The sequence below is a fragment of the Glandiceps talaboti genome, chromosome 15 (assembly GCF_964340395.1).
Source record: "Glandiceps talaboti chromosome 15, keGlaTala1.1, whole genome shotgun sequence".
Taxonomy (NCBI): Eukaryota; Metazoa; Hemichordata; class Enteropneusta; family Spengelidae; genus Glandiceps; species Glandiceps talaboti.
Window position 1 is genome coordinate 15,106,357 of NC_135563.1, and position 27,672 is coordinate 15,134,028.

The following is a 27,672-nucleotide window of genomic DNA, read 5'->3' on the forward strand; positions in this document are numbered from 1 at the left end:
ACTGGGCGATAAACCTGGATGAAAGTATGGTTTTAAAATATTACTTCGTTCAATCACTGACACAGAAACTGCACAGGTATTTTATTCATATACCTAACATACTAATATACACCTATAAATATAGAAGTACTTCTTTCAACTAAACTCAGATTCATTAACCTGCCTACGACGTTAGATATATAACTTCGCTAGCTCTCGTCTATATATACTATCCCGTGTAATATTAAAGATAACTAGCAAAGTTACAGGTCTATCACCGTCACATTTTATATATTAGGAGATAAGATATGATTGTAACAAATATACTTTAAAAGTACCATGATAACAAACAAACAAAAAAGTAAGCAATTGAAAAATTATTTCCATTGTGGTCCTCGAGATAGATTCCAAAATAACGGTGTACAAAAAGTCGGTTTGAGTACATCAAATAAATGATTAACACTTAAACTGACAATTCAACTATTTTATTGTTCTCCCACTGTTTCAAGAAATCGGTGACAAACCATTTTTGTTGTGACATATGTTTGCAAACAGCATCTTTTGACCGAGACTGTCGTAATGAAACTACGTAAACCGTTCATTGTTGCTGTACTAGTTAAAGCATATATGCCATAACCTTTACCGTCGTGAATATTAAAGGTAACATTCTTTTCTTTTTTTGCATCATAGCTACTACTCTCCATATTTACTTCGTTCTTCGTACATTATGGCCATTGCCAAGTACAATGTATTAGTTGGTATATATTATAATACCTTTATGGGCTTCAGGTGCAGCCTACGGGCAAATTTGTGAGTTTCATTAATTTTTTCAGACCAAAATGATGTTTTTAATAAATAGTCCCCCCCCCTAAAAAAAGGGTGGGGAGCTAGGGAGTTTAGCTGTTGTTGCGTGCCCTCTCGCTAGTGGTGGGGTATATCTGCCCTCCCTCCCCTGAGTTCACACTGAGTGGCTTTCGACTTGCCTGCCAGCCCACTACCCCTAAATATCGTGAAACATTTACCCACTAGGAAAACGTTTGTGCTTTCCAAAATACGAGCAATTTATTTTGACGTACACAATGTGTATTACCTATAACAGTAATAACATAATTACCCACCCCTCCCCAAAATATCCATGTTGTCCCCGCCCACTATTATCAAAATTACTTCCCCACCGCAATTCTTCCTTGTTTGCTCACTACCCGCTAGTGGTCGAAACAAATTTCCCGCCCACTGAAAAATTGCAAAAGGACAGCTTTTTGCAAGAACAACTTTATTGACTGCACCTGTAACCTGCACGCGTTTTAGCTACGGGATGGTGCGGGGGGGGGGGGGCATCTAACAGATCTTGGTGCATTATACCTACACGTACACACGATGTACATATGCCTTCCGGTTAGTAAGACATACACACACAAATTCTATTCAATTTATAGAATATCCATCCCTTGTAAAAGGCGGGAAGTGCAACGGTGAACTTTACCGTTTGTAAACAGTTCAATAAATTCACACTTGGATCACTATAACAAAAAGAAAATTTGCCCTATGGGTCGAATTCCTTGACAAGCGAGTGATCCACGGTTCTTTCATTTACATTCAAAAATTGATCGGAAATTTCATTTTTTTTCCCTCTTAAGTACAAAGCTGTAGTTATATCGAAATGTTCAAATCAGGATTATAAGCTTACATCAAGAAAAATCTGTCACGAATCTGTATACTTTTTTTATGAATCAGTGACATTTTTGATAGTTTCATCTTCGACATCACAGCTTTTGATACTCCCTCGTCATCAATCGTTCATGTGAAATAATTCACACAGTTTTAAAAGAATCCAAATTGAATATCTCCCATTCAGTGATTTCGCTCTTTGTGACTATAAATATTTGATGATCGAAGTTATCATGAGACAAAGTGGCAACATTCGTTCACACTTGACAGCCAACTTCGTAATAGGAAATATTCCATTTCTATTCTCGTGTGCATCATTTGTTGCCGTCTTTGGTAAGATTGATTCAGTCGACTGTAAACAGTTGGTTAGATTTCGATTTCGGAGACTGATGGTTTCAACTATCAAAGCTTACAACATGTATAAATGCCGAGGTAGATGACACAACATGAACTATCTTTCTTCGCATAAAATTTAGTAACCGTTTTTTTTTTCTAGTTTTACACAGATATTGTTAAAACAAAAGATAGTTTGTTAGGAACTTTAAAATGTTAATCTATTCCGACCTGTCTGATTTTGTTTCTAGTTAAAGATACGTAGTACTTTTTTTGTGTTCAATATTTCAATTTTAAATTGATATGATCAACATATATGTGTGTTATGGCGACACCCAGAGGGTAACTACTGTTATAGCTACAAATTAGTGACCGAGCTATTAGATGTAAATTTATGTATATATAGAAGTTTAAGTCTGTCTTGGTCATCGGACACAGCCATAAAAAGATGGAGTTTTATAGCCATGTAGATGAAATACAAAGAAATGTATAATAGGGCACCTATAGTACTCAGTACTTCACTTTCAATCTTACAACTGAAGATTGAAGTTAAAGTTCAGTCAGACTTATTCCTGCCTTCAGTACATTGGACTTTTCCTTGAAGTTGATAGCAGTAATCAATACAAGTGTACTAAAGGTAGAAATAAGTCTGACTGGACTTTTCCTTTAAGTTGATAACAGTAATCGATACAAGTGTACTAAGGTAGAAATAAGTCTGACTGGACTTCTCCTTGAAGTTGATAAATAACAGTAATCAAAGCAAGTGTACCAAAGGTAGAAATAAGTCTGACTGGACTTTTCCTTTAAGTTGATAACAGTAATCGATACAAGTGTACTAAGGTAGAAATAAGTCTGACTGGACATTTCCTTTCAATTGAAAGAAGTAATTGTGTACTTGAGGCAGAAATACATGTATGTCTGACTGGACTTTTTCCTTGAACAGCACACAGCAGATACACGGATGTGATTGCATGGAGAAATACATGCATGAGCAGACAGAAACCATTCCTATATCACTGGGTCCATTGAGGGTTACAATTATTCATTTTAAGCTATGGTTAGTGCATGTAGTTTGAAGTTTATTTCAATACTTTGATGTATTAGATTTTAGTTGTAGGCACATAAATAACACATGGACTTAGGCAATTCATTAATTTTAGCATACCCTGAGGCTTAGCAAGTTAATGAATGGAATACAAATGCTTGTAAAGGAAAAGACTGGCATTTTCTCTAATCTGGTAAGGATCTTGTGAATGGAGCAAGAATAATGATGTTTGCCTTCTCGGTATGTATTCAGTTTAATTTCCCTGTGTTCAGTATCCCTGCCATTTGTTTTACCAAAAGGCATCAAACAACATAGTTGTAATGCAAAGTACATACTGTTCTTAACCTGTAGTTATACTGCAGCTTGAATGTAGACATAGTGCCAATGGTACTGTAGTACAACTGATTATATTGGTGTTAATTAAGCCCCGTGTTATGTTAAGAGAACAGCAATTAATGGGGAATACCACTCCAAGAAATAAAGGGATTTTCATAAACTTTGAGTTCTCGAGCAATTTCAGGATTTTTACAGTCAATTTCAAAATACCAGGTAGTTTTTCTGTTTGATAGAACCACACGCAGAAACCAATAAGAAACGGCATTCTACACTTTAAGATAACAAGATTGAATGAGTACAGTTTCTTGCTACATTTTGTCTTAAGTGAAATGAACTACACATGCCACCATATAGACATCAAATGAACACCACAAGGGACATTTACGCATCCTTCATCAGGTGTTTGATACTAAGAAAAACATGAGTGCCCAAATATTGCATGGAGTTGCAATGCATTTAGTTTATTTCATTTAGACTAAATGTAGCAAAAAATGCTATATTGCTATTGAAGTGTGGCATTTGCAGTTTCTTGTTGGTTTCTGCATGGTTGTATCAAACAGAAAAGCTGCACGGTATTTTGAAATTGACTGTACATCACCTATATTACGCATGATTTTAGAGAAACGTCAATTTGAACTTATGCCTCATATATAGTGATTTTTGCTGTGGGTCATATTGCATCATGGGAGTCAGCATAAATGTACATGCAATAGGTGAGCAATGGGTATTCATGACTTCTAAGTGCTTATTAACCTCTTTGTACTGGCAATGTTTGGACTGTTGTTGAAGGTGATATACTAGTCTGATGTGATGGGCTGGATGAAATTACCTTATGTCACTAGTATACACTTATTGCATGGCTATAAAGGGCACTAGTAGACATTTATTACCTAGAGGGGTTGTTGTTTTGCAACTACCCCCACCCCCCACCCCCAGCACAGCTGAAAGTCTCACCTACATCATGTTAAATGTAGGTAATATAAAATCATCAAAAGTTTATGAAAATATCTTTATTTCGCAGAGTGGTATTCCCCGGAAGGAATAGTCCCTACATAACAGCATGAAGGGTAATATGATGTTTACTAGTGCCCGAATAAGGCAAGGCAATAAGTGTTTTATAACACATCACATTCTCAAGCACATATTCTTTCCAGTCAAAGCAAATCCCTGTTATTAAACTCTTCCGTGCTACATTGCACTAGAGAAAACAGAACACAAATAGTGCTCCTTATATAGTATACAAGTTGAGGTCAATAGTCCATATCATGTGGTATGATCTAATCCAATCGCTGAAGGCTATATTAACATATGTGCCATGAATATTGAAATGCCTTTATTTCTTGAGTGGCATTTCCCTCTAACACTTATGACCATGATTGGTGAGGATTTTGCAAATTGAAATTTACTTGGTCCTGAATCTGTTTTGGTCAGAAAGTTTCAAGTTAATGTTGTTATGATCATTGTCATGGTTGCTATGGCTTTTGTACAAATAATTTCACATAGAGACCCATAAACTAAAGAGACTCGGATACAAAACTCAATTTATACTTGCTATGATTATTGCCATGCCTCCTGTACAAATAATTTCAGATATGCCAAAAAATGAACTAACTCCTGCTACTCCTGTGTCTTTACATTCTGAATACCAGGTATGAAAAAATTAATGAGATTTTCAAAATTCCTCACATTTCTTCACCTAATAAGCAGATTTATTGCCATATTGACCTAGAGCTTCATGCAACAATATCTGCACATGATGAACACATGCATGTCACATGTCCAAACTATGCTGTTTCTACTTGTGAACATTTCACCAAAGATCTGGCCCATACCTCGTCTGTAAGGTATGCCATGACGGGGTGCCCGCCCGCACCGGAGGAGAGAGGAGGCGGGAACGACACAACATATCTTACAGTCTGGCCCATACCCCTTAAAACATGGAAACAAATCTACACAAACAAACATTGAAGAATCATATAATTATTGCTGAAAGAGGTGAAACAGCACAGAACCAGTCCATCCATACTTCAACACATACACACACACACACACACACTGGACAACGGAAGTAAATACACAGACAATTAATTTACAAATTATATTTTTATTTGCTTGTTACCTGTTCATCTGCAAAACCAGGTGTCCAATTGGATGAATACAAAGCTTTTTGAAGATTTATTCATTACTATGGCAACTGGTTTTGTCAGTTACATACAATAAACTAAGAATCCAACAATCACTATCTAAAACAGTACATTTGTTCTCCTTATCTATGTAACTACTCCTATATTATCTACAACATTTTTTTTGTCCCTTCAAATGGATTCATAAGTTAGGCCTACTGATTTCTCTTCTAAGGCAGCTTTTTATGTACTGCAATTATTTTTTTTTTTGGAGTGTTTTTTTGTATATAATACAACTACAGCTAAAGCTACAGAACCTATACCCTTTAAACACAAACACTCTCTCCCCTTGTATTAACTGTACTGTTATCTATTTTTTAAGCAGTTTGCTCTCTCAAAAAAGTTTTTTTTTTTAATATCTTTTTTAAAATTTCTCTGACTTTTCAGACAAATTATACGTACTAGCCTTCATCCCTGTGTTGACATAATCAGCAAAGTTGTGGGTCACGTGACGGTCATATGACGGTCACCTGATTCCATGTACAAAACATGACTAGGTCATTACCATGGATTTAAACATATTAGGTATATGTGTGTGTATCAAAAGATTTCCTATCCTTCTGTACAAATAAGAGATTATCAATATTCTCATGGGTTTTTTTTTACAAGATCTCAATAACATTCGACACTTTTTGTATGCAAGTACATAAATAAACAGCAAAAAACAGAATTACACAATGCTAATTTTTGTTGACAGTCACAACTCGACAACAACTCTGTATGCAACTGGGTATTCAAAAAACTCTTGCACACCTCTCTTAACATCAGGATACTGTTGCTAGGAAACAGCAGCAAAATTTCCATGGCAACACAACATCCAAATAAGAAATGATTATCTCCACAAAGCTGACAAGACTACCCGATTTTCTGCTATCCTATTCTGACAACAGAACCCCACCAAAACATCAAAAATCCTGTGAACAGTCAAGTACTACCAAACTTTGAAATGTAAAGAGCTTCAAACTGTTCTTTTCGTATTAAAAAGTTTTCTAGTCGTTACCCTTTGCACTGTCTGATGGTTCCTGCAAAAATAAAAATTATGAAAACACAGCTGCCTTCCAATTTTTTTAGTCTATAAAATCGAATATCTAGGAAAAAATTGTTAAGCTACTATCATATTTGTATCAGTCTCTGTACATTGAACAACGAAGTCTATTGTTCAGAAAAAGTCTGATTAGGAGATTGGCAAGTATACACAAATAATCAACATTTTAGACAAAATAGAACTATGTTTTGTTTGTTTTTTCATAAAAGAGACATTTCGTTAAATGTTCATATTTGTCAGACAATGCAAAGGGTATGAGAATCAGCCTGGAGGAGTTTTTTTTTTTACATTGGTTAGAAATAACATTAGTATCTTGTTGCCTGAGACTTTTTTTTTGAATAAAACCAAATTTGTCAGATATTTTATTACTGATTTAACCTTTTATACAATACATTCAACTTTGACCTAGTACTTTATATTATCATAACAGCAAATTTGAAATTGGAGTTCTTGCTACAAAATTTTGGCAAAAAAAAAAAAAATAACCCAGAAAAAATAAAATGATTTTAGTACATCTTAAGAATTTGATTGTTAAAAAAATACTCACGTAAAGAATGATGGGAGTTCCACTGCAGCCTATGCAAACTATAAAAGTGCACTGAGCGTGTCATCTCGCAAAACCTGATCCCTTTCACCTTTGTTTCAACAACCCATGTTTTTTTTAATTTTGGGTCAAGTTGATTCTATTGTGTCTCAGGGATGCTATAAAAAGACCGAGGTGACACATTACCATACAAAGAAATTCATGTTCACTTCTGTAAGGTTTTGAAATTTACAAAGGGCAGAAAATAGATATACAACAGATAGGCAAGCTGAGGGGATATATAACCATCACAGTGACTGTTTTTTTTTTCACACACACATACCAATATTATGGAGTTACAAAACTCTCTCTGCTCAGGAATATTTAGCTTTTGTTATGTCTATACATTAGAAAAAAACCACACACTCAGATACCACTCTACAACTAGGTGTTTTTGTTCACATGGAAGGCTAGCCCAAAAAATCACACTTCTGACATTCAACTAAACTACATAAATTTTCAAGGGTTCTTCTATGAAATCTACGTTCTTTACACAGTGCGGCCAGTATTGGCCATATTAAAATTCTTTTTACACAAATGAATTTGTCTGTTTGTGGTAAACCCTCTGTTTGGCTTCGCTTCACTAATATCAGAAAATATTTATTTTTTTCCTGTTAATACTCCTTGTCAATTGTTAAAACAATATTCTGAGTAAGTTTTTCATCATGTGAATGTTTTCTTTTTTTTTTGTTATAAATCCTGTACAGTAGAACAACATCGCCAGGATGCTGTCCTTGACTTTGCTATAAAACAGTTGAGAATTGGACAGTCAAATCAAAGCTAGCCAATTAGCATATTCATCACATATAAGTCAGCCAATCAGAGGACTTATCACAAAATGAAGGAAATTAATTCATTGGTATTCAGCAGCTCAGTCTTTCTGTTACACAGACCCTGACATGGCTTTTGTTGTCGTTCGCTTTTCTCGCTTTATTCCAACAATAGCCACAAGTACTTTGTAAAACTGAAACTCCAAGTTCAATCAGATGACATTGCCATGAACGACCACAAATTTTTCAAAAAACTGGTCACAAAAGTGTCCTCACCACTGTACGTGGCCTGATGACATGAATTTTTTTTCTCGTGTTACAAAATGAAATCATATGGATTTGTCATGCTGTTGTTGTCATGGCAATGTCATCCGAATTATCCATGGCAGAATTGTTTACTGTGCTTGGTATCCCTGTGGCTGCATGAAGTTGGGTTGTGTTGCTGGTGTTGGTAATAGGCCACCTGGGTTACTTGGCTGCATCACTTGGTTCATTGCAGGCTGTTGTTGGCTTGCTGCATAATTCTGTCCTGTGATGGCTGCTGTAGCTGCTGGCTGCCCAGCCTGGGCCCCATAGCCTTGCATGTTGTAACCAACCATCATATTAGGTCTGTCAAGTAAAACATAAATTAGGATATTTAAATTAAGGAAACAAAGTCTGACTTATCTTTGCTTTAAGTAAAATTAACAGTTTTAACCAAAGTTTGGCTCTCCTTGCTTCATTATAATAATCTTTATTTATACGTGATAGTTCTATAAGTATATAAACACTTGTCTCCCAAGAAGTCCAGTGAGGGCCATCCCACATGGGTTCAGTGTGTTAATGCAGGAGGAAACCGGAGTACCTGTGGAAAACCTGCATTGTTTGGTAGAGTCAAACTGAACGACACTCTTCTTACTTACAGTGTGATAAATTTAATCAAACCCTGAATGGGTTCAAACCCCAACTGCAGTTGTAAGAAGCAAGTGGTTTAACCACTCGGTCACTGACAACCCTATGGCTACCTTACCCTCCCCTTCAAATAAATGCAGTTTTAAAACAAAGTTTGGTTGTCCACACTTGCACTATGACAAGGACAAAATCTCGGCTGGTATTGTGACATGTTAATATATGCTATCAATGACTGTTGATTTAATTAGACTCAAAAAATGAATGGTGTCCCTGGTAGCAAGTATTTGATTCATATAATGTTCACAATATATTGATTACAGAATGAGTATATCTGCACAACTATGGCACACAACTAATTTAACTATGAAAACAAAGATGCCTCAGCAATTCATGATGTTAAAGAGAAAGATGACCATTTTTCATGTTCATCTCCAGATCGTGCTAATCTGGCAATGTCACTACATTTTTCACTGAGCTGAGAGCAGTTTAAGTGAATGGCCAGAGACACAACTTACCCTTGGTAGACAACTCACCCTTGGTATGGCTGAGAGCAGTTTAAGTGAATAGCAAGAGACATAACTTACCCTTGGTATTGCTGAGAGCAGTTTAAGTGAATGGCCAGAGACATAACTTACCCTTGGTACGACTGAGAAAAGCTGTAAGTGGCTGAGAACAGTTTAAGTGCTAGTGAATAGCCAGAGACATAACTTACCCTTGGTACGGCTGAGAGCAGTTGTAAGTGGCTGAGAGCAGCTTAAGTGAATGGCCAGAGACATAACTTACCCTTGGTACGGCTGATAGTAGTTGTAACCTTGTTGAGGTACTGGGGCAGCTCCATGACAATATTGCTGTGGCTGGATCTGTTGTTGCTGGGTATATTGGTAGTATTGGTTCCAACCACCCTGCTGGTAATTGTAATACGGATTGTATGTATTTTGTTGTTGCTGCTTTGGCGAGATAGAAATGAAAAGAAACTGATCAGTCTACTGCCAGGATATGAGGCCTTATGAATACTGACTATCAAACTAACCCTGCTGACTATCAAACTAACCATGCTGACTATCAAACTAACCATGCTGACTATCAAACTCACCCTGCTGACTGTTAAACTAACCATGCTGACTATCAACTAACCCTGCTGACTATCAAACTAACCCTGCTGACTGTTAAACTAACCATGCTGACTATCAACTAACCCTGCTGACTATCAAACTAACCATATCAAACTAACCCTGCTGACTATCAAACTAACCATATCAAACTTACCCAGCTGACTATCAACTAACCATGCTGACTATCAAACTCACCCTGCTGACTATCAAACTAACCATATCAAACTAACCATGCTGACTATCAAACTCACCCTGCTGACTGTTAAACTAACCATGCTGACTATCAACTAACCCTGCTGACTGTTAGACTAACCCTGCTGACTATCAAACTAACCATGCTGAATATCAACTAACCCTGCTGACTATCAACTCACCCTGCTGACTGTTAGACTAACCCTGCTGACTATCAAACTAACCATGCTGACTATCAACTAACCCTGCTGACTATCAAACTAACCCTGCTGACTGTTAAACTAACCATGCTGACTATCAACTAACCCTGCTGACTATCAAACTAACCATATCAAACTAACCCTGCTGACTATCAAACTAACCATATCAAACTTACCCAGCTGACTATCAACTAACCATGCTGACTATCAAACTCACCCTGCTGACTATCAAACTAACCATATCAAACTAACCATGCTGACTATCAAACTCACCCTGCTGACTGTTAAACTAACCATGCTGACTATCAACTAACCCTGCTGACTGTTAGACTAACCCTGCTGACTATCAAACTAACCATGCTGAATATCAACTAACCCTGCTGACTATCAACTCACCCTGCTGACTGTTAGACTAACCCTGCTGACTATCAAACTAACCATGCTGACTATCAAACTAACCATGCTGACTATCAAACTAACCATATTTAACTTACCATGCTGACTATCAACTAACTCTGCTGACTGTTAAACCAACCCCATTATCAAACTAACCCTGCTGACTATCAAACTAACCCTGCTGACTATCGAACTAACCATGCTGACTATCAAACTAACCCTGCTGACTGTTAGACTAACCCTGCTGACTATCAAACTAACCCCGCTGACTATCAAACTAACCATGCTGACTATCATGCTAACCCTGCTGACTATCAAACTAACCCTACTATCAAACTAACCCTGCTGACTATCAACTAACCATATCTAACTAACCCTGCTGACTATCAACTAACCATATCTAACTAACCCTGCTGACTATCAACTAACCATGCTGACTATCAACTAACCCTGCTGACTGTTAAACCAACCCCATTATCAAACTAACCATGCTGACTGTTAAACTAACCCTGCTGACTATCGAACTAACCATGCTGACTATCAAACTAACCATGCTGACTATCAAACTAACCCTGCTGACTATCAAACTTACCCTGCTGACTGTTAAACTAACCCTGCTGACTATCATAACTAACTTTTGTGATTAAAGGCAGGTTCTAACAAACAGACACTACTGACATGGCATAATTAGCCAAACAGCAGTCTGCCATGTGGATAGATAAAAGATTTGAAGGAAGAAAAGCAGCACAAAAATAAACATAAGATATGGGAAAGAATAGCTATGAATGACAATGAGATGGAGTAGCAGCTTTAATACAAGTACCATAAGATGCATGTTACAGGGGAATGCCAATGTAGGAAGTCAAAGCCAGTTTGTGATCAGTAGTCTTGTATGATACGATGTGTTGTGCCATGCCAATCAGCCAGCACCCAATGAGAAGACAGTGATTTAGGGCTGAATGACACTACGTATCTTACAATCTATGTAATCAGAAAGTCTTGCAGAAAAATGTGAAATTATTTTATACGTAACAATGTGAAGACATAACTTTCATTGTTACATTTACATGTGTAGCCACAGTGACAAGGATGTTCATTATCACCTTGGAGTCACTTTTGGACTGATATTGGTTCTCCTGGAATATTTCTCATTGCACAAGCCAAGTTGAACAAAAAATATGGACTATAAACTTCTGTGTCACGACAATGTGTGTCAACATCACTGCTTTTGCTGTGTTCGAAATATGAGTCAAAACGTTCAAAATTGCCATTACTTTTTCCAATTTTTTCTTTGATATTACTGGTACTGGTATAAGTGTGTTAGTCTCCAATATTTTTCTTCATTCAACTGGTAAATACTCATAACCTAAGGGTTGTCACTATTCCTCTAGAGATTCTTAGTGACAAAGGCCCCCCTTAGGTCACTCATATTTTCCTTGGCTGAATGAAGAAAAATGTTGAGGAATAGCATCTAATTGTCCTGGTATCAAAACTGATTGGTGTTTATTTCAGTGCTGTTAAACATCACCTTCTGTTTTACACAGATTTCAAATACGTACAGTTGGATTCACTGTAACACAAATATGATACAGGGAATATCCCAGCAAAACCAATATGTTTGTCCTTACCCTATAATGTGTGTGTGCGTGCGTGCGTGCGTGTGTGTGTGTGTGTGTGTGTGTGTGTGTGTGTGTGTGTGTGTGTGTGTGTGTGTGTGTGTGTGTGTGTGTAATACCTTGCACTCTTGTGCAAATCTATCAAGAGATTATACCTCATGCAAGCAAAGTTGAACAGGTTCAAACAAAAAATACAGAATCTATATCATGGTCATCCTGTATCAAGACAACCTGTATCTATGTCGTTGGTTCTGCAGTGCAGAATTATGAGCCAAAACTTTCAAATTAAAAATTATTTTGCAAACGTTTTTGTAAATCATTCTTGAGGAGGTATAATTATATTATTCCCCCGAATATTTTTCTTCATTTAGCCAGAAAATGTGCATGATCTAAGGGTTTTTTCACTACTCATCTTGTGACTCGTGGTGACAAAGCCCCCTAGGTCTCTTTACAATACAAGAAAAATATTGGGGAATAAATATCTCATGGTTTTAACAACGTATTCTCTGCAAAGATGTATAATTTCTCTTTAGTCATTAAAAACAGAAGTGAAGTGAAGTGAGGTGATGTGGCAAAATTACTGTGTCTAGTGTTACTTGTTAAGAAATACTGTACAATAGACCTTTTGTTTCGTACACTGGCATTGCCCTGAATAAAGACATGGCCACAGAAAAATGACCGAAAGATTGAGAGTAAAGTGTTCTGAATAAGTTAACAGACAGACAGATGGATGGACAGGTAGACAGACAGACAGACAGACGGACGGACGGATGGATGGGTAGATGGATAGATGGATAGATGGACAGACAGACAAAAATGAGAACTCAGTGAAACAAATATATCTTCGCGTCAGTGCAGTAAGGTCATATCTGATATACAATTGTATAGCATATACGACCTTACGGCACTGACACAACGATATGTGTGTGAGATAGCCATGAAGAACCTGGGATTGTTATTACCTGTGCCTGATAGAGTGGGTCTGATGACTCCTTGCCCCAAGAACACTTGACTGAGTGACCATTGATCTGAGCTCCATTTACGTGTAGGATAGCATGGGCGGCACTCTCATGGGTCGAAAAGCTGAAACATAAAAGAAAATAAATTTTCATCACTCTTGAAACAACATAATTTTGTTTTCTCATCTCCAAAAATCACCGCCGCATGTTTGGATTAAATTTTTTATCAAATGAGTGAGTAGCGGTGTATCATATTAGTCCCATCCCAATGTTCAATGTTGACTCTCTTAAATATGGAATCAAAATTGGTTCTCCTCTTCCCACTTGCATTTAAATCGTTCTGAAGAGTTAGTTGAATAAATTTGATTGATTCACTGACAAAGCGCTGACAACTATGTACAAAATTAAGGTATGAACAATTCATTCCTGCAAATAGAGATATGTCATTCCAATATTTGTTTTAATGATGCAGTGCTTACGACACCGAGACAATATGAATAACTTTATTCTCAACTTCCGAGACTTTGTGACAATTGTCAGAAGTCATGCATGTGTCGTGACTTTAGAAAACACTGACAAAGCCATGGTAGATACCTGGCGAAAGCTTTGGTAAGCTACTTAAAAGTTTTGGTGCAATATGAAGTTAAATTCATGAACTGAACGTTTGCACAGATGAGCTTTAATCATACTTTGCTACTGTTGACACATACCGTATGAAGGCATAACCCTTGTCCGGGAAAACTCTCACTTCTTGGATCTGTCCATACATGTTGAAAACTTCTCGCATCTTTGCCTCTGTAATTCAGAGAAATCAAAATGATCATAATTTTGTCTAACAGCACCAACTTTAGCAGTCTAACTGTTAACATACAACAAGTAAGATTGAAAGTAACGCACTTTGTGTTACACTTGTTTATAGCATTCATATGAAGTATAAAAGTATACTGTTTCAATTGGTTTATTTACAAGCCTAGCATGTGGCCTTTCTAAAGTGGTCAATTAGCTAATGAAACAGTATACTTTTACACTTGATATGGATGCCATTGTCATACATGCAGAAAACTCTTTACTTCGGTGTTATGAGCTGTACTTGATATGGATGCTATAAATGATTGTGGTACATATAGAAAACGCTTTACTTTGGTGTTATCAGTTGTATAGTGATAACAGTACAACACTGGTGGCGCTTTTATTCACCAATCTACTGTGTAATATCTCATCACTGGGTGCAGATACAAAGTCTTTGTCATCCATTCTACAGCATTGCTACTAAGTGTCAACTCACCATATCAATCTTGCATATTCTCAAATACTGAAAAGAGTTCACATTTGCTCTGCATTTATGACAGCAAATATGCTTTTTTTTCCACTTCAGTTCTGTCAAGTTTTGTGTGATATTAAACACTAACCTGTAAGACCTGCAGATACGCCTCCACAATATACAGTTGTGTTTGTGTAGTTTGCCTGCTGGAGGATCTCCTCATACGAATACTGTTTCACAGCTATAAAGAACAGAATTTATGAGAATTAGTTCAACACACACAACATATAAATGTTCACACCTCAACCAACATCCATACTAAGAGTTCCTTGGCAGTCATGTGAAATAATACTGTGGCTTCCATGACAGTCTATCTCAGCTTGCTCTGTCACTTAAACAATCAAAATTCATTCATTTATTTACAAATGAAAATTTATATCTGTACCTTCACGTAAAAACTACCATTTGATTGACCATATCTTTATAACTCCATTATCCTAGGAAAGGTGACTTCATCATCATCATATACTTACGTTCACATTGCCTTGGCGGTGGTGGTTTCCGCGTTGCCCAATTTGTGCGAATAGATCTGCCTGCAAGCCACTGTCCACTCATCCCTTTGATTGCATTCTCTGCTTCCTGGAAAACAAGAATTGACAGTCTCAGCATAATGTGTTCAATATCAGATGTCTTTGCCACAGGGCAGTTTCCTTGATAAATTCTACCTACATTGTAATCACTGGGTTCTCCCAAAAAAATTACAGTTCCCCATACTATTAATTACAACAAATGTACCCCCCTCCCCCTCCCATATGCTGTAGTTGAAATGAATATCGAAATTCTGTCTGTTCAAGTGAACATTTTCCATCAAACAGCACTCTCTGGAGCCCTTTTTTTTCTAAACAGTGTTAGTATAAACAGCGCCCTCTAGAGTTCAAACACAGTCAATAGTAATCTTAATTTAAAGTAATCCCAGCTGATACTGTTTTTTTAAAGTCTTTTTTTTATTAGTTTACAGGATAAAAACAAAGACTTGTATTAGGCCTACACAAACTTGCATGACATGTTAGATAACTTCTGATCATTTTTGTTCAGATATTCATAATTTTTCAAGTCCAATTATGCTATGAATGACACTGAATCCTCGGGGTACTATAAACATTTGCATGGCAACCTTGAGCAGGCCATCATTCAGTGGAGAGATATTTATTCGTAGTCATAAAACATAGATGACATAGGGTAGACAAAGCCATCACATACACCTGATGCAGTCATATATCATATTCATATTACACTGATAAACATGATGAATATTGTATGGAGATGAAAGCTGATAAGATAGCTTGCCTAAGTGATCCTACATCTCACATTATATCAGGGACTAGGAAATTTGTTGGAGATTGAACGCACTGATAACTAATGGAAGGAGGAGGAATAGACAAGGAATATAGAATAGAAGATGGGAAAAGACATACAAAGATGACATGGCGGAGAGTGGATGGGAAAAGACAACACAAAGATGACAATATGGAGAGTGGATAGGGAAAGACAACATAGAGATGACATGGGGGAGAGTGGATAGGGAAAGACAACATAGAGATGACATGGAAGAGAGTGGATGGGGAAAGACAACATAGAGATGACATAGAAGAGAGTGGACGGGGAAAGACAACATAGAGATGACATGGAGGAGAGTGGATAGGGAAAGACAACATAGAGATGACATGGAAGAGAGTGGATAGGGAAAGACAACATAGAGATGACATGGGGGAGAGTGGATAGGGAAAGACAACATAGAGATGACATGGGGGAGAGTGGATAGGAAAAGCAACATAGAGATGACATGGAGGAGAGTGGATAGGAAAAGACAACATAGAGATGACATGGGGATAGTGGATGTGGAAAGGGAAAGACAACATGGAGAGTGGATAGGAAAAGACAACATAGAGATGACATGGGGGAGAGTGGATAGGGAAAGACAATATGGAGAGTGGATAGGGAAAGACAACATAGAGATGACATGGGGGAGAGTGGATAGGGAAAGACAACATAGAGATGACATGGAAGAGAGTGGATGGGGAAAGACAACATAGAGATGACATAGAAGAGAGTGGACGGGGAAAGACAACATAGAGATGACATGGAGGAGAGTGGATAGGGAAAGACAACATAGAGATGACATGGAAGAGAGTGGATAGGGAAAGACAACATAGAGATGACATGGGGGAGAGTGGATAGGAAAAGCAACATAGAGATGACATGGAGGAGAGTGGATAGGAAAAGACAACATAGAGATGACATGGGGATAGTGGATGTGGAAAGGGAAAGACAACATGGAGAGTGGATAGGAAAAGACAACATAGAGATGACATGGGGGAGAGTGGATAGGGAAAGACAACATAGAGATGACATGGGGGAGAGTGGATGGAGAAAGACAACATAGAGATGACATGAGGGATAGAGGTTAGGGAAAGACAACATAGAGATGACATGGAAGAGAGTGGATAGGGAAAGACAACATAGAGATGACATTGAAGAGAGTGGATAGGGAAAGACAACATAGAGATGACATGGAAGAGAGTGGATAGGGAAAGACAACATAGAGATGACATGGAAGAGAGTGGATAGGGAAAGACAACATAGAGATGACATGGAAGAGAGTGGATAGGGAAAGACAACATAGAGATGACATGGAAGAGAGTGGATGGGGAAAGACAACATAGAGATGACATGGAAGAGAGTGGATAGGGAAAGACAACATGGAGATGACATGGGGATAGTGGATGTGGATAGGGAAAGACATGAAGACAACAGGCAGGCAGGCGTATGTGTACACACTGTCAAAAAACCCCAAAATATACCATTATGAAAACACACACACACACACACACACACACACACACACACACACAATCTACACAAATACATGGTACTTGCATACATACATGATTTGATGAAAGAACACATGCATGAATAAAATGCATGTACTGGTAAATGTATATACAAATATTTATAAGAACAACAGACACAGACACAGACACAGACACAGACACAGACACAGAGACAGACACAGAGACAGACACAGAGACAGACACAGACACAGACACAGACACAGACACAGACACAGACACAGATACAGATACAGATACAGATACAGATACAGATACAGATACAGATACAGATACAGATACAGATACAGATACAGATACACCGTTACTTTAACAGTAATGTAATCTATCCTGGTATTAAAAACTTACACAGATCCAAACATGTAGGAACTGTTATCTTACATTTTTTTAGAGGGCAACATTGGTAAAAATTCTGAGTTTTAATTTCCCAACTTCCTACCCGTAACACGCATACAAACAAATGACCCCAATACAAAATATCATGTGTTAATGTACAACCACTGACAAACAAGCATACACACATCTACACACATATCCACAGATACACACATGTATACACATATCCACAGATACACACATCTACACACATATCCACAGATACACACATGTATACACATATCCACAGATACACACATTTATACACATATCCACAGATACACACATGTATACACACAGAGAAGGACAGGGAGGCAAAACAAATAACGTTAAGATTGACAGACTTCAAACGATAGACACAGTCCTAGGGGTGAATAAGAACAGGATAATTACTCAGGGAGAATTCATAATGCAATGAAACATTTTATTGTGGTGCTATACATGTCTTTTCTTATCTGCTTGCACTAACGATAAAATTGACCCAAATAAATAAGTCTGTCCATTTCTCTCCAGAGAATGCAGCAGTTACATGTGCTTATTAAAAAATCATTCCAAGACTAGACCCGACGACCATACAATGATCATACCCTGGACGTAGCCACTGGCAATCTATCATGCACATCAACATACAATACCACAAACTGGCTATTTTGCTAATGTTACCTCCAACAGCTTACTGCCGGTACAAAAGCATAGACATCATTTGTTGATGGGATTACACAGATGTTGCAGAGCATGTTGGGTTTTTTTTATGAAGGAAATGTCTGAACCAGTACAGTTCATCATCATTAACTGCTTTACAGCAATTACGGCTAGATATAATTTAAACACGGCTGTAAAATGCAAAACTAATTATCTCTAATTTACTGAGCAACTTTTCAAATAACCTTCATCGGTGCAATTTATGGCACTGCATGAACAGAAACTCAATAAGGTATTTGCTCACAGTTCATTTCGTGAATCAATAACAACATGATATCATAGCGAAGAGGTGTGCAGAGGTCATTTCATAGAACACAGATCAGAGTATATAAAACGATAAAAAACAACTTACCACTTTATTCACGAAAGAAACAAAGCCATATCCCTTAGATTTGTTAGTTTGCAAATCCTTTACGACACGAGCGTCCCTGCGACAAATAAAACACAACCATAGTTTTCATTTCGTTAGCAGAGCTATGAAACAACACACACAATAATGAAGAATCTGAAAATAAATTCTATTCTTGGAAAAAACTTCAGATAGTTAAATAGAATATCAAAAAAGGACATACATAGAAAAACAGCGTTTGAAAATGTTTTAAGCCGCAACATGCTCTTTAGTGTATTTTCTTCTGAACTATTCTGAGGGACAATCTGAGAATTACTGCACACACACAAAGTCTGCCATTACATCAAAATAATGAACTAACGAGATGCCAAGTGTGAAGTTTAAAAAACTGATTTGTAGATAAGACGTGTATGATGTAGTTATTTGATGTACAATGCCATTTGCTGTTTTTGGTTTGTTTCACGTCGATTTCAACACACCACACCCATGGATGTCAGTTTCACAAACAGGATGTATGTTCATTTCTACTACCACTCAAACAAAATGGCATTGTAAATCAATAGGACAAATAATAAAAGTATATAGAAAGGAAAAATTGAGACAGAGAAAGAGAGAAAGAGAAAGAGAGAGAGAAAGGGAAAGAATAAAAAGTGTAAAAATCTGCGTGAGAACACCTTCTCTATTTGCAAAGGAACGGCCGTATTCTGACCAAAACTTAGCACAAACCAGCAAACCACATTTCCAGTTATTTCAAAATAAGTTTCATTTACAGTTGTTAGTGTTTTGTGATAAATGAAGCTGCTATAGATCTACCAATCTATGACCCTGTAAAATGCATGCCGCCACAAGTTTGCCACTGACACCAATCAACTAACAATCAACTTGATCATCTTGGTAACAATAACACATTTTGTTTTTTGTTTTTTTACCCGAGAGCCATCTCACAATCCTTCATAGCATATCAAATATAATTAGTGAATTGCATAAAATTACTTTGCAAGGAAATGCTTAACACAAAACATGCATGTTAAAAATTCACCTCTTAGTTACGATGCTGTCTTCATCTAGGCATGCGATTACCCTGAACATATTTTTGAATTTCACATCACATATCCGCTCCGAATATCACATTAAATGTTAAGTTTAAATTTTCATCTTCGTTAGTAACGATGTTGGATTCTAATAATGTTATCTACATCTATGACAAGACTTAGAAGGCAAATGGCAAGAAAAGCCGTGAAGGATAAAAACCTTGTTTAGAGTGAAGAATAATGGAACATCAACGTTTAGACATGCCAATGATATTGACTGAAATCTACAACAGCTGTGAGAAATGCAAACTATTAGGAAATGGATGTAGAAGTCTACGAAATGTAAAACTAAGATGGGGATTTTTTGTTGTGGTGGTGGTAGCATATAAAACACCTATACACAGCAACACCCAGAGCAAATACAATTAGAGCCAGCTAGAGATGTAAGTGAAAAAGTAGAAAAAAACTAAAAGGAGGAATGAAAAAGGCATACATAGCCTGCTTTGTGTACAATGCTCATTTTTGTTTGTTGGTAGTAGTAGTAGTAGTAGTAGTAGTAGTAGTAGTAGTAGTAGTAGTAGTAGTAGCACGGAGGCTATATGTACTGGGATGGGGTCCAATTTGGTCGGACAGCCAATCGTTCAAACGCCACTGAAAAATTTGGAAATTGACAAAGAGCACTCAGAATTTTTGACATATTATCACGTTAGGAGTGGAATTACTTGAGCTAAAAGTACTCAGACTCCAGAAAACAAGACAAAATGGAGGAGAAAATAATCCTCAAAGTATGAACACACTTAGAGAAACACATCTAGTATTATTAAGGTGGGGGTTAGGAAAAATATGTAAATATGTGCAAATATCGGGTCATCAGTATGTAAATATGGGTCACCAGTATGTAAATATATGCAAATGTAGGGTCACTAATATGTAAATATATGCAAATGTAGGATTATTCAGATGCTTGTATGTTATTGCTCTTTTACTTTTACTTGATTGTGTTTTTTATTTTTTTCACAAATGTGCCAAGATAGAATGGTAGAGATGTGAAAGTGACCAAATTCTAACCCTTTCACCATTTGAAGATGTTTTTATTCAGAATTGGGATCAGATAGTAGATACCTGTAACAGAGAAAGTCATTGACATACAAACACTACAAAAAATTGGGAATTTGTGAAAATTTTTGCAGGTCACAGTTTCACCTGACTTTTCTGTGGTAATTAAATATTCAGACAGCAACAACACAGATAGTTGAATTTTTTTGCTGATTTTTTTTCTCATAATTTCATGGTCTAGCACAGGTTTGTTTAAATCATAACTCAAACACATGTCAGACAAAATACCCGACATTTACCAAAAAATTGAGAATTTGAAATGTGAAATAATGCTATCTCTAAAACAAGTTACTGAACAGACATTCTAACATTCATGTCAAAACTCAACCTGAGACCCCAATTAGTTGTTGCAGTACCCAATTCATACATATTTTTATCGACAACGGTTTCACGTTAGTTTCTTCATGTCTACCTGACGCATTTAGCATAAAATATCTATCCAAACACTGACAGTAGCATTTTATTTGCAGTACCTACACAAACCTTACAATGTTACCTGTGCCAGTTTGAAATGTTTTAATTTTTTTTTTGTTAACACCTCAAACAGGAAAGGATTACTTGGTCACAGAGAAAAACTACTTCAACAAGCAATACCTAACTTGTGAAAAAAAATCACATCACAGTTATTATGATGGTAATAATTCGTGTCTTTGAAGAAGAAAAAAAGAAAACCAATTGATGATAAACAAATCAGTAGGATAGTCAGAAGGAAAGAGAGGAAATGATGTCAAAAAAAATGAAATCAAGGCAGTGGGAAATTCACACAAGTGAGGCAGAAGCTAGTAAGATATTTATATTTATCCAATATTGAAATTTTAATAATTGTTTATTGCAATGAATTACTATTTTAATATTATTGAAGACGAGTAGAATGTTTATGCAACAACCAGGGGGATATATACTCACGAGATTTCTCCAAATGCCAAAAAGGCACTCTTCAAATCATCTGTCTTAACGTCGGGATCTAAATCTCCAACAAAAACATGAAAATGATCTGGAAAAAATAGAACGAAAAGAACAGAAAGGTTATAAATAGTCTTTCACCATCTACCTGAGACTTGGTTGTCCTGACAACCATCCACTTTCCAGGAACATCAGCTGAAGTATTTATCATACATATACCTGAACACAACCTAGAAATTAGCAAAAAATACAATTCCTGCTTCAAAATTATTCACATTGTGTGTGATTATGTTGTTGTGGTGGTGGTGATGTTGTGTGTATATATGTGTGTGTCTGTATGTATGTGTGCCTCTCTCTCTGTGACTGGAGCGATGGAAATAAATTAGCACGAGCTGTACATGAGGATTCTAATGAGATTGAGATGGTGAGGGGTTTTGAGACCTCAATGTCACATTTATAGGTCTGTACATAAGTAGTGATAAAGTACAAAAATACGGCATGACACTGTACATGACTTTGGTAATATTGGAATAGACACAAAACCAAGAGTATGCTATTGTATACATTTCATAAGTATTACAGCTATGTATGTACCAGCGTAGAGTACGCTATTTACAAGTCATTACCATATTACAGTTATGTGAACCACCTAATTTCTTCATTGTAAGCTTTTTAGATTCTTACAGTTGTGAAGTGTTTACAATACTTGACATTAAGGTTTTTTTGAAATTTAAAGTTAGAATTACAAGTTGTCTCAAACCAAAACAATGATATACGCGTGTACATAACCAAAGAAAAAAACGAATGTACAAGAATCAGTCTACTAGCTACCTTTTACATAAGAAAACTTTTGAAAATAGTAATATCCTAAATGCTGACTTGAAAAATTAGGAATTGTGACCACCACATGACATAAACGATAAATTAAACTGATATGTATCAATGTTTTTGAATTCGTTCCTAGTTTTAACTGTTTCTTTTCGATTTGATCAAAATGCTGTATCAATCATCCCAGTGAACAAGACATGTTATACTTTACACATTTCACAAGGCCACTTGTCCTAATACTTGAAGGGTCATGTGTTCCTCTCCAACGCTATAGTGTTATTAATTCCCTCCAGATGCATAGAATAAACAGCCTCGCCTGCTACCCTGCAAATGTTTCACGCACCATAAACCTTTAGCATATTTGATGCCGTTCTGAAATAACTCACAAATGGGGGACCCGGTCTCTGCCAATCACACCACCCTGTCATACATCGTTCAAAGGAAATTTGGAAGTTGGAGTACTTTTTGATGAATGCATTCAATACGACAGCTCATGACTGATTAAAATGATCTCCATCGGGTTTGGAAAATGGTAAATCCCAGCTAGGAGCCACAATTGATAACCAATTTTGTACTCGTATTAGAGCAACTATTTCCTAAATCTCTAACGCCATAAAAGAATTCATTAACAAACCATAGATTCTATATATCTCCCACAAGGTTGACCTTCTTCACAGCATGTTAGCGGATTACCAGAAAAAATGCCAGTCCAAAAGACACCTTAATACATGTAATCCGACACTGACGAGTAAAGATGAACGTAAGAATGACACACCTAGACGATTCTACTCAGAAACCGAGTATGTACTCTTCACGACTAAAACTCAAATATCAAAATTGTACAACCTACCCATTTCTACCAACTGCTGCTCTTTGAAGATCACAGAAATTGCACGCAAGAGGGGAGAAGTATAGCTCACAAATTAAGAGAGAAAGGTAGAGACATTTTGGCAGCGAGAGAGAAAAAAGGCCATGAATCCACCATATGGTTCAGCTAGGCTATTGCAATGAACTATTGTGTGTGGTGACCTCAGGTCACAGCAAAATTTAATCAATAAGCAAATATTAAATTTTTGTCAAATATTTATAATTTTTTTGTGTTCTATTCTAGGGAATATGCCCAGCTATTGTCTACACTTTATTTTATATGTACTAAGCGACAGATGTTGTTAGTTCAGTGATACTTTTACAGGTAGCTGTGCCAATTGTCACACATTGCCATGTTTTTGGTGTGTTCCTGTTCCTACTAATTTCCAAACATGTTCGCTGTCACTCTTTCCAACAGGGTCAGCTTAGTAGACCTTAAATATTTACTAAGAACAGTTGTGAATATGACAGAGGTATTCTTTTCTGGTAACCTGTTGATCATGTTAAAAATACCATGATATTTAACTATTGATACATCAAACCCAATATGGCCTCACACATATTTTTGCTGTTCCTGTTTGAAAAGCAAGCGGAACAAAGAAGGCAAATGTGAAATTGTTTCTCAAATTTCATCAAATTTCATCAGTTAGCCATATGGATGTTGAAATTAAAATACAAGCAGGCCAAAGAATGTCAAGCTCTTCGTGTCCAGAATATTAAATTGAATTTACAGCAATTCTAACCTTGTCATACACGGAGGATTGAATATTTTCTTTCGTACAGAATGTGGAATTTCATTCGTAATTTTTAAATACTACTTTGTCAACAATATTGTAGTATGAAATAATTCAGTTCCCAAGGAAAAAATAGCAATTTAGAATATAGAAAAACAGAAAAAATACTAAACACTAATTTTCATGCACTAGGATGATAAACACACGAACAATAGTGTTTTCGAATTTTACATCTAAATTTCATTATTTGCATGGGTACAGTTGAAAATGTCTCAACAGAGAAACGTGTGCAATATTTTTTTCAGGGTTAAATCAACCATTTTGTCTGTATGAGAATATGTTGTTGTTGTTTGTACACCTCACCATACTGTGGGTATCAATATTTCTGGGATGGGGCATTTTTTTCCACACAAACAAAATGTGGAATTTCATTCCTAATATTTTTTAAATACCAAGTTGGCAACAATACTACAAAATAGTTCAGTTATTTGACAAATACTTATTTTGAGGCGCTAGGATGATGTACCCATCATGGTGCACGTATCAATATCTCTTGACACCGGGACATAGATTTGTTTCACCCTCACCTCACTGTTTATCCAATTCAGATAATATCTACACATATGCCGCGCTAATCCTCTTATTTTTCCCAATACTTAACACTATTTTGTTGGAAAGAAAGACATATTACAGAATGGAACCATTTTAAAACCAATCCCTTCCTAAAATTTCTAAATTCCTCTTCTTTTCTTTGTTGGGTGGGAGTACATAAAATAATCTTACTTTTTTGTAATTTTGAATAAGTTCAAGATTACATTTTTGATGTATGCTAATTCATTTAATTTCCTATAAATTTGAAGATCATACACATTTTTTGTACACGTCACTGAGGACGGCATATTTCAAATGATCAAACACGCAAAGGATGTATTGTTCTGTTATATCGAATCAACTTTGAACTTTTACCTGGTGACCTCATAACATTTCATGATATCTGACTTGAAGATTCACGCAATTTGGGATAGTTTTGACAACTTTTTTTACAACTGAAACGAGCCTCAGGTTCATATTACCTCAAGTTATGCTGAATAATCTATACGATACAATAACACTTGGTATTACTCAATCTATTGTACATGTATGAATAAAGATGTTTTTGTATCCTTTGTTTGTCGACTGATACCTTTACACCACAACGCACACCCTGTCTTGTGCATCTGAAACAAGTATGAACGTTATATTCTTACAAGTGACAGTAGCTATCACCTTGAGTGACTGTGCTTTCTTACAAGGTTTCATGAACTCAATATCCTTTGTAGCAAACTTGTCTTGATGAAGCTCTCCTCGGGCGAAATGAGAATTTGTGATCCGATTATTGCAGTCTCTACAAAAGGATTCATGGATGATAGATAGGTAGAAAGAACACATAGATCATCTCCATGTCAGCTCTCATCAATACTCACTTGTGTTATATAGCATATATACATGCACTTTTCTCCTCTGTATTCATACAAGACAGATCTAACAGGAAACTGAGACTTTAATAAGCAAGTTTTTTTCAATGGGGTCTACGCCGAGAAGAAAGAGGCAGAGATGCAGAAAATACACACATGGTAATAGGATGAAGAGATACTTTGTCAGGTTTGAAATGAACCTAGCAATTTGAACCAGCTGTTACATTCAACATTGAATAACAAAGACTCTGCATTCAATATTGTACATCCCTGCTGACAGGTGTATCATGGATTGTCCCACTTTTCTAAGGTAGTACTAGGTTATTCCATCTGTACCATTTCTTAGCATGATGGGGGTTTCTGATTGTTTTGTGATACATCTCGATTTTAAATGACTGAAAATAAATTGACCTTAATGGATATGAATAAAATTACATAACTGGATTCATTTCATATTGATTCAGGATATTATAGAGAAAACATATATAGTTTATAATTTTTTTAATATTTTTTTTTTAGGTTTTTTTTTTTTCATTGGAATCTAGAATAAAACCTCAGGTCCTATAAATGGTTGTATAGATAAAGTGAACAGACAACTCAACACTACATTCTACTTTCCTCATTCACATGTACCGAGATATTGCAAAGCTGGATAAAAATGGCGAGATAATGCAAGAGAGAGAGAGAAAGAGACAGGCCAAAACCGTCATGCATAAGTGACAAAATTTGTTGACATTGCCACATGGCCGTTAAAAATAACTAATACTAGTACATTTGATATCAAGGTGTGTGGGTGGATGGTAGGATTGATGAAGACCAATTTCTGGGATCATTTCATCAAAATTCAATATCCTTTCAGTTTTGCGCTAAATTTGAGACATTACTGCTCTCAGTCACCAAGGTGACCTGGATTGCCTATAATCAATATAATGGGTTCGATAGGTCACGGCCCAGTTGTATTCTACCGTACTTATAGCACTGTAAAAAGCCTTTAGTCTAAGTGAGAAATGTAAAACAAATTATCATTTCTATGATTACATCCCAAAATATTGGATATATTTCACTAATACTTCAGAATTATTGATTGGTGCATCTAACCTAGTTAGTTATTGTATATTTTTTTTGCTCAATTTGCCAGAAATTGGCATTCATTCTCCGCTACACTAATATGCCAACGATCCTATCAAGTCTTCTTGTAATGGAACGTTTTATCTCTGATTTTATCAATATGCATCCTTGTCATCTTATCTTACATGTATTGGTTTATATCTGCAGTATGGGAGGCCTTTTTTCTACTGTACTATCTTTAGTAACAGTCTGTAATCTTAGCATCATAGCTTTTATCTTTTACCCTTATCATTTCTTTTTATCTCCAAGTTAAAAGTGAAACTTTCGTTTATTTGGCTAGCTAGCTACTCAGCGAGGCCTGTCTATTTTCTTTTTTTTTTCATTTCATATTTTAGGTTGTTAGTTTGCCTCAAGCAGAGTAATATAGTTTACTCTTGGCAAACATATGGCCCAGTTATGTTCAAATATTAATAATTTCCAATTCCATTTTCCGTGTACCATTTTAATGAAAAGACGAGTCGTTTAATTTGAAAACCTCACTGCAATAAAAACACGAAGTGGAAAGCCATTATATCTGTAAATTCCCTTTTTTTCATCACAAAAAAAGATTATTTACTAAGGTGTTTTTCCATTTCTATCTAAAAAAGTGGGGATTTTTTCATAAAAATTTATGGAGTGTTAAAATGTGACATTTGTCGGGCATCACCTGCGTGTAAAAGAATTAATCACACAAACCACACTCTGTGAAAGGTTAGCGGTAGCGAGTG

General features: G+C 36.3%; 1 protein-coding gene across 2 annotated transcripts in view; it reads right to left on the reverse strand.

Moving 5' to 3' along the window:
* Positions 1-5,472: 5,472 nt before the first annotated feature.
* The window catches only part of LOC144446608 (nucleolysin TIAR-like), a 116,706-nt gene continuing 94,506 nt past the window's right edge, over positions 5,473-27,672 (reverse strand). For both annotated transcript variants that reach the window (XM_078136410.1, XM_078136411.1), the window contains 8 exons: positions 21,958-22,045; positions 18,908-18,983; positions 15,103-15,208; positions 14,718-14,810; positions 14,019-14,103; positions 13,312-13,432; positions 9,617-9,780; positions 5,473-8,551 (listed from right to left, as the gene is read on the reverse strand). In XM_078136410.1, the coding sequence (XP_077992536.1) occupies positions 8,338-8,551; positions 9,617-9,780; positions 13,312-13,432; positions 14,019-14,103; positions 14,718-14,810; positions 15,103-15,208; positions 18,908-18,983; positions 21,958-22,045 (947 nt within the window). In that variant the 3' untranslated portion in view covers positions 5,473-8,337. The remainder of the gene's footprint in view (positions 8,552-9,616; positions 9,781-13,311; positions 13,433-14,018; positions 14,104-14,717; positions 14,811-15,102; positions 15,209-18,907; positions 18,984-21,957; positions 22,046-27,672) is intronic.